The sequence below is a fragment of the Apteryx rowi genome, unplaced genomic scaffold (genome assembly GCF_003343035.1).
Source record: "Apteryx rowi isolate R43461 unplaced genomic scaffold, aptRow1 scaffold_62, whole genome shotgun sequence".
Taxonomy (NCBI): domain Eukaryota; kingdom Metazoa; phylum Chordata; class Aves; order Apterygiformes; family Apterygidae; genus Apteryx; species Apteryx rowi.
Window position 1 is genome coordinate 2,462,286 of NW_020450894.1, and position 8,458 is coordinate 2,470,743.

General features: G+C 41.7%; 1 protein-coding gene across 2 annotated transcripts; it reads left to right on the top strand.

Annotated features, from left to right (window-relative positions):
- The first annotated feature begins 40 nt into the window (after nucleotides 1-40).
- SSBP1 (single stranded DNA binding protein 1) lies at nucleotides 41-5,321 on the top strand. Of its 2 annotated transcripts, none has more exons than XM_026083951.1 (6): nucleotides 41-141; nucleotides 1,628-1,688; nucleotides 2,734-2,874; nucleotides 3,502-3,589; nucleotides 3,801-3,889; nucleotides 5,151-5,321. In XM_026083951.1, exons 1-6 carry the CDS (start codon nucleotides 118-120, stop codon nucleotides 5,192-5,194), a joined length of 447 nt encoding a protein of 148 aa, XP_025939736.1. In that variant the 5' UTR covers nucleotides 41-117; the 3' UTR covers nucleotides 5,195-5,321. The 2 variants fall into 2 exon arrangements, with proteins under 2 accessions (XP_025939736.1, XP_025939737.1); XM_026083952.1 differs by lacking the exon at nucleotides 41-141 and adding an exon at nucleotides 2,188-2,307.
- The last annotated feature ends 3,137 nt before the right edge of the window (nucleotides 5,322-8,458 follow it).

The following is an 8,458-nucleotide window of genomic DNA, read 5'->3' on the forward strand; positions in this document are numbered from 1 at the left end:
CGGGTCGGGGCCGGGGCCGGGGCGGGCTCGGGCTCGGGCTCGGGCTCGGGCTCGGTCTCGGTCTCCCGGCGGGGCCACTTCAGCGGTGCTTTTTCCTCCCGCAGGCGCGGCGGCGGCATGTTGCGGCGACCGGCGTGGCAGGTAGGGCCGTGCGGGCCCCCTGCGGGGCGGGCGGCGCCGTTGGTGGCGGTTTAACGGTCCCCTGGCGGCGCGCGGCCTATCCCGCGCCCCCCGTGCAGGGCCGAGGCCCGAGCGGGTGTTTGTCTCTCTTGCAGCTCCGATCTTCTCTCCCCAGAGGCCTCACCTAGTGCTGCGACGGGCGGCATTTTTTGCCCGAGTCCTCTTGTCGCTTCCGTCCCTCACTGCAGTGCTTTATGTTCTGGCACACGTGAGCAATTCAGAGTCCTGCTACCGTACCCCCTAGTAGGCAACCGGCACAGCTTTGCCATGCGGGTCGCAAAGATCAGAGGAGGTAGCTGCTGTGCTCAGAACCGCACCCTGAACTTAGTTGCACCATTTATGAGCAGTTCTTCCTGCTCAAACCTTCCTTATCTGCTGGCGCGTATACCACAGAACCGAATCCGTTGTCCCAAAGAAGTATGAGTTTTCCCAGGTGTCTTGTCAGGTTGTAGGTATTACTTCTTTCATTTTTCAGAAACATGTAGGACTTCTCTTAAGAAAAAAAGGGAAGTTCTGTTTATACTCTTTTACTCTTTTAGAGTACAAATGCTGGATCTTATTTACTCAGTTACTATAAACTGAATGAGATACTAAAAGGTTTGACATATGCATGGAATTAGTTTTGGATGATTTGCATATAAATCAAGCAGGCACACAATCATACCAAAGAACTTTTATTTTGCAAGTTGTTATTCTCTGCTTTAGTTTCTCTGTTCAGCTGAGGGCTGTCAGTCTCACCGTTCTTTAAGTCTTGCAACCACTTGTAGAAGGCAAGCTTTTTTTCCAGGTCTTCCTTATGGGCCTCTTGAGGATGTTTCTGAGCGTTTTTTTCTTCTGTAACATGATATTTGCCAGAATCAAGCCAGTTCCTTTTCTTTTTCTCCCGTGTATTTAGCCACAACACTCTTCAGTGTTTTATGGCCTTGATTTGCTATTTGCTTGGGAATGAGAGGTTATCAGTGCATCATATTGCATATGGCAGTGGAATAAGGTACATATGGGATATGTCTTGTTAATCTCTGTAGTGAAACAGAAGGATAATGAAACTATAAAAAACTTGGATAATTTTGAAAACTATCTGCTTCCAAAAACCAAAGCCTAACCAACAAAACAACCCCTCCTCTTCAAGCCACTCCTATTACATATTACAGAAAAACAGTAGTTGCTGCAGTGTAGTTCACGTCCTAAATACAATTGCTGAAGATGTACCTTCAGGCCATCATTTTTCTTAGCCAGCTTTTTAACCCCACCTTAACCAATTGTTATTTGAATAATCCTGTTGGCTTCATTTGACTAAACTGAGTCCTCCTTTCTCCCCTCCCCCCCCTCATGTCACCGGAAAAAGATATAATTGCAAAATCTCTGTAAGTGCTCAGACAAAGAGGTAAATGTGAATAGAGTTCATACTTTATGTCCTGGAAACTAATATATCTGTCTGTTCCTCCAGGTGCTTCGTCAGTTTGTAAGACATGAGTCTGATACAGTTGGCTCATTGGTACTTGAAAGATGTAAGTAGCTCCTGTGTGTTAGAGATGAAACCTAGCTGATAGTCTTTATATTCTTATTTTCAGAAATATGCCTACTCACAGGGGAGGAACATATATGAATGTTTGCAGCTGAACACTATAATCATGAATGTGTTGTTTAAAACAAAGAAAAAAAAACTTAAGTATCTTTCTGTCTGGTCTGTGTCAAATTAAGTAGTCCCTCTTCAGGGAGAAAACACAAAAGCCCTGAAAAGGCAGTACAACCTAAAAAAGGAAGGTAGTCTTGCTTTAACAATGGCAAATTACCTGCATATGTGAATCCAGTATAGTATTCTCACGTTTTTCTAATGCCTGCCTTTGGGTGTCTCATCTGCTTTTTGCTCACGCTTCCATGTGCTTAGGGTACTTGTCTGGGTGCTGCTGGTGCCCCAGCATGATTTTCTCCAGGTGCATGCTTCAGATGTGACCATTCAGTTCATGTGCTCATTGTGTAAGAGTGATGCTCCACCGTTTCCTCCAGCTGTCCTTCAGTAAGGAGAAGGAATAAATTGTGTCCATCCAGTCCTGGTACCTGTGCCAAAATTACTAACCCTCTAATTCAGAAGATGTGGTGTGATAATGCAACATTGTTGTTTTAAAGGTATTGTTTTAATGGTAAAGAAAACAGTTAAATACTATTTTGTCATAGCTGAAAAAATAAAGGTCAAGATTTTTTTTTAAAGACGCGCAAGATAATCTGACGTCGCATATGGATGTGCCTGTGAAAAAGATGGCAAAGGAATAGAAGAAAATAAAGAAACTTTAGATTTCTAAATGAGGCTATTCAGCAGTAATAACAGTACAGGCACCGTCAACCCACTGCAGGGACTGAATAAGGCAAAAGTCAGAAGAACTTGAAAAATGGAACTTACAGTAGACCCCTGACAAAAGCTGCCTACTTATGGCTTGCCACAATAAGAAAAATCTTCTCCCAGTATTGAAGAGGAGCTAAAGATTATTAACTCTATAGGGATTTGTCCGTCACTTCTCAGTGCATCTCACCTGTATTTACTCTTTCCCATTTCAGCCATGAATCGTGTTCAGTTACTTGGTCGGGTTGGACAGGACCCTGTCATGAGGCAAGTGGAGGGAAAAAATCCTGTTACCATTTTTTCTCTTGCAACCAATGAGATGTGGCGAACAGGGGAAAGTGAGGTAACCCAGGGAGGTGAGTCTGTAACATACTGCATGCCTTGTTCCGAGCTCATGTTCTCCTATCCAGTAACACCAGAATTTGTCTTCAGGCTGCTGTGTAAATCTCATGGCTGCAGGGTAGTTCCTCTGAGGTCAGTGGAGTCGTCATGGAGGTGCTGGTGCGTTTGTGTCTCTTATTAATCCCCCAGGAGCAATGTGCACTGAATAGTGATTTGCATGTAGATCTTCTCTGGAGGAGAGGAAGGAGCGTTTGGTTACCAGTTCTCCTCTGTTGGAGTTGCCAGAGGTGTAGCAGGTTCTGTACTCTTTAATTGTATTCCAGCAGGGGAAAAAAGAATGAATACATTTTCTCTTATGTTTCTTTTTCCCTGACTTTTGTTCAATGTGAGTCTGTTGGGAAAATATTTTCCTCTAGTACGAGCAGTGGCTTCCAATAAAACCTGATCTGTTGATTTGAACTATACTACTGATATATGATACTTTCGTTTGGATGCAGATGAACGGAAGATTGACTACTAGTATACTTCCATTTTTCAAATCACTTTTCATCATTTGAGAACATCAGCTTGTTGAAACTAATTTCTGAGGCTTGTATAAAAGGAGGATGTGGTATCCAACTGGCTGTTTTTATGTAACTTAGGTGATATCAGTCAGAAGACCACATGGCACAGGATCTCTGTCTTTAGACCGGGCCTCAGGGATGTTACATATCAGTATGTGAAGAAGGGGTAAGTGAATAACAAATGTGCTTGGGGATTTAATGCTTTAATAATAATTGATATAATAATTATGGTGACCAGGAGCTGTATTAAGATAGAAGTGCCTTGCAGACATATACTACAAACAAGTGAGGCAAAATCCTGTGTAATCTCAGAATCAAATATAGAGAAGAAAAAAGTGATGCTGTTCTCTGACTAGAACCAAATTCTTGATTTTTAGTGCTCGGCTCTACGTTGAAGGGAAGATAGACTATGGTGAATATACAGATAGAAACAATGTGAGGCGGCAGGCCACAACAATTATAGCAGGTAAGGAACTTAACACACCAAGGCCTACCTTGGCTTTTTAAAATGGCGAGGGGGTTGAGGACCTTTGAAACACAGCTTGGTTTGTCTTTGTCCTCGGAATCCAACAGTTGGGGATTTTGAGAGAATGAATAAGCTCTCTTCAGTTCCCAGCCTGTACCAGTAGATGTCCTCTGGTGCTGCTTGTGAAAAGCCAGAAAACGAGAGCAAATACTTGTGTATTGTTGCAAAGTATGCTTGCACAAACCAGTTAGTGCAGCAGGTAGATATCATGGGCTTTCAGGCACATAACGCTGCAGGCCAGGCAAATTCATAATCTAAGCAAAGTGGAGCTCATTTAATAACTTTCATTTAGGTTTGTCAAGGATTTTTTTTTCCTGTTTAAGCCTGGAGGCTCCACCAACCTAAAGGATCTCTATTTGTGAAAGATGTTTTGTGTGGTGATAACCTGATGGAGAATTTAGAAAGGCCTCAGTCTGGCCAATAGTGGTAAGATAAGCACTGGATAGGGAGTAGGCTTGTTCCTTGGATAGACACAGTGAGGAAGAAAATTGAGAAACGGAACTTTTCCTTTGAGTCTAAATAGTGTGAGAGTAGCCAAGGTCAATTTGGTCCTACTTCTTTACTGTGGGTAGAGCCACTATCTTGTGGCTTTTGGAGGAGGGCTAAATAACTGGGTAGTAAAGCAATCATTTCTGTTACACAACTACATCTAGAAATACTGGGTAAGAGGAGGAGAAAGTACAATTTTTCTCCTTCTGGATGTTTCCTTAGTGCAGCTTGTTTATAACAGTAATAAACTTTCACATGAGCCAGCAGTGCTATAAGTTACTACTTATAAATATCTGAAAGGGAGAAGCGAGACTCTGTTTTGTTTTTTATTTATTTGTTTGCTTGTTTAGTATTTATCCTATTGAATTCTTATTATTCAGTGTCCCCAGTTTCACAATGTTCCAGAAACCCTAGAGATCATAGTCAAAGACTTAAAATCCTATTTCAAAATGTTTCTGATACCTTTGACTGTTAAGCAGCTTTTAATAAGGTTTAGTACGCTTGTTTGGAAGTATTTATGGTCGTGTTGAATAGTCTGCCTTCTGAGGAGATAGAGCAAGAACCCTGTATTGGACACTTTTATTTCACGAAGTGCTCTGAAATGCATGTCTTTGCAGCTTATTTTAACACAAGTAGGTTGTATGCATGGGTGTGCAGGCTTTCAGCAGGACAAAACAACCCTGAAGATTAAATTCTCTTTATTTCTTTTCAGATAACGTAATTTTTCTGACTGATAGTCTCAAAGAAAAGGCGTGAGGTTGCTAGTGCTTGGACCCAGCCCATTTCATTCCTTTCATTTTACAGTGTTTCATAATTCTGTAATCATGTATATTGCTGTAGTTTCTTTAAAAAAATAAATAAAATATTTGATACCCATAGGGAATGTGTGTGTGTGCGTGTGTTTTTGTTGTGTTGTTTAATGGTTTTCCTTTGTGCTTTTTCTCTGTTCATCATTGGTTGGACTTCTTTCTTTTTTGTTGTTTCTTCAGAGGAAATGGTAATCCTTGTGGCTGTATTAATTCCTGAGCTGAATGTATAAATGGAAACTATCTCCCTGAATCTTCAGTCATTTTGAAACCGTATTTTCCTGGCTGCCGTAACTATCCCTCTTCTGTCCCATAGGGCCTAACAACCTAATCGTCTCTCACTGCTAATATCCCCCCTCTGTTCCATAGGTGTCCCTTTTTCTTTTAAACTACATCAGTTAGACACTATATTAAATCAGAGCCACTGGCCTGAACTAGTACTTGAAGTTTGTTTCTGTTTCGGACCCAGAGAAGACCTTGTGTGCCTGTGAGGCTGCACCTCCCCTGATTATAGCATTTGATCAAATAAGACATTGTCTCTCAGCAAACCCTACTTTGGTTATGTACTTAGATCCCTGTTATTATGACATTTTGACATACTGTGACTCTGTTATGACATTAAAATTCTCATTTCAGCACCTTTTTAGGGTGCTATGCCTGTCATTTGCCATCAGGAGGAGCTGGAAGAATGACTGCTGCGTCTTGCTTTTGAGAGGCGTACAATACTGTGTAAAAATAACGTTTCTGGTCCAGGATTCTTAGTTAAGGTGGGAGTGAATAGTGGCATTTCATATCTTTAACTTTTGTTTAATTGTTAGAAAGACTGAGAGTTTTTAGTATTGTTAGTAAAAAATTGCACAGCTAAAAAGGTGCTTCTTTCTGCTACATAGTTAGAGAGGTAGTGAAATTCCCACTGATAGGATGTGATTTGAACAGGGAAAGAGAGAGGTTAAGGTTGACAGAATTTTCTGCCTTCAAAGGTGGTGGGATTCTGTATCTTACCTCTCTCTGAGCACAGTACAGTGCGCACTTATTTCTATTTTCTGTGGCTCTTCACCTGATACATTGGTCTTTGTGTTTATGTTCTTCTCTGTGAGCATTGGCAGTACTGCCAAAGAACTGAAGGGCATTTATTTCTGGATGAAGTTAATGCTTTCACTAGTATCCAAATACCTAACACTGGAATACTGAAGTGTTAGTAGATGCACTGGAAATGCTTAGCGGGTTAAACAGGTTGTTATCCACATGAGGTTGTGCTATCTTTTTAAATAGGAAGGTGAGACTTTAATTCCAGTAACTACTCCTTGTTAGATCTGAGCCTGTTGTACTGCTGCCACTTCACCTTCTGCAGTTATCTACGTGAAGAATATGCCATGCTTTTCTGAGGTTGAAAAGAGACCAAACATTTTGTGGCTAAAGCCTCAGTCTGCACTAAACCACAGCAGTCCCAAGGTTGTAGTATTGCCTGGCAGTTCCCACTCTTTGCTGGGTATTCCTTTTCTACAAAGCATTTGTTCAACATGACATGCTCCTGTTATTTCTGTGGGATCCCATGTCGCTCTCCCACCTTCAAATCATCCCAGCAGAAGTAGTGTTGTGCAGGCATGTGACGCTGATCTCGTGTTCAGCTGATCGATGCAGAAAAGCACCCCAGGTGGCAGGGTAGGTGTGGGGGACATCTTGCCAGCTGAGACAGAGAAACATACACAAGCTCCGCTTTTAAGCACTGCTTCTGAAACCAGATGAGTCCTCTATACTTGTGTTCTTCCTGTCTAGAGGAAGTGCCAGACAGTACATCTGAGTGCTTCCGGATTAAGGTAAACTCCTTGCAAAGACTTAGTACTGTAGTCCTTTAGTTCAACTGGTGGCCGGTGATAAGCTCCCCCACCAATGCTTGTGTTGCTTGATATAAGTTAGTATAGGATGCAGTACTTTCTGAAAAGGGTGCTTGATAGCAGTGTTCATTACGGATGCTGAAATAGGGAAAAATGTTGTTTTCCTCCTTTTGATTCTAGGCAAGAAGGATATGAGAACTGCTATGGGTTTATTATAATGGCGCACCTCTAAAGTAGTTTGTATTTGGCCCACACAATCCTTCTGGGCAGCCGAAAGCTAGGATTTGTCTTAAGCTTTCTTTATACCTGGGAAGCCCTGAGTGAATATGCTACGCCTCTGTTTATTTAGTGATTGCCTCCTTTTCTGCACCCTGCTGTGATGGTGGAGGTCCACATGGCTTATACAACTGAAAGTGTCTGCTTTGGGGCTTGGGAACTGGTTTTCTACTGCAGACTCGGGGTAGAGGTGGTAGCGAGAATTACCTTCACTGCTGCAGGTGTGAATCTTAGTCAGAACTCTTCTCTGGAAGGGTGAGGGCTGAATGGTTTGTGCTAATTTCTGCCTGTGGCTCAGGATGAGGATAGAGTTGAGCTAGCACAAGGTACGGGATTAGGTGCCAACAGAGAAAATATTTGCTCTAGAACTTTGACTTTTCTTGCTTTTCTGGTTCCTCCATTTAAAGTTGCTAATAAACTTTTAGAGATTGCTATGTTGTCCTTGCTGCACGTGTCCCTATCTTGAGAACATTCTGCTTGAAAAGCCATACAGTATCTTAGATGTTCATCACAGTTTTGTACTAGGGTAGATTTTCGTAAGTGATATTGCCTTAGCAATAGACATAGTTACAGCAGAAATAACCAGTGGCAAAGGTATGTTGTGCATGCACCTCTCACTTCTGCTTTGCAGCTATTGAACAAAGTTAATCTATAACAAAGAATTTTGGTTAAGAGGAAAGAAAGTGTAAAATCAACCTGTATATACCATTTCTCTCTTTTTTTTTTTTGGTTACTGGCTAGTTACTTGCTCTATAAGGGAGCGTAGAAGAATGGAGGTGGTATCTATTACGTTAAATACAGTGATAGCTTGTTTATAGCTAGTCAACGAGTATTTGTCCATGCTGTCCCATGGTAAATGGCACTCAGCTTTTGCTTGTCCCAGTTAACCTCTTGTGTAAACTGGACTAAGCAAACCCTGATTGCTGGCATCAACTAGGACTTTTTAAAAGTGTTTGATCTTCTCAAGGAACTTACTTTGTTTATTTATAGAGATGGATTGGAACAGATGAAAAAAATAGAGATTTCTTTAAAAAATGACAAGGCATTTTAACCAAGTATTTGGAGCGTTTCATAACAGCCCTGAGACAGAGTTCTTCTGGACT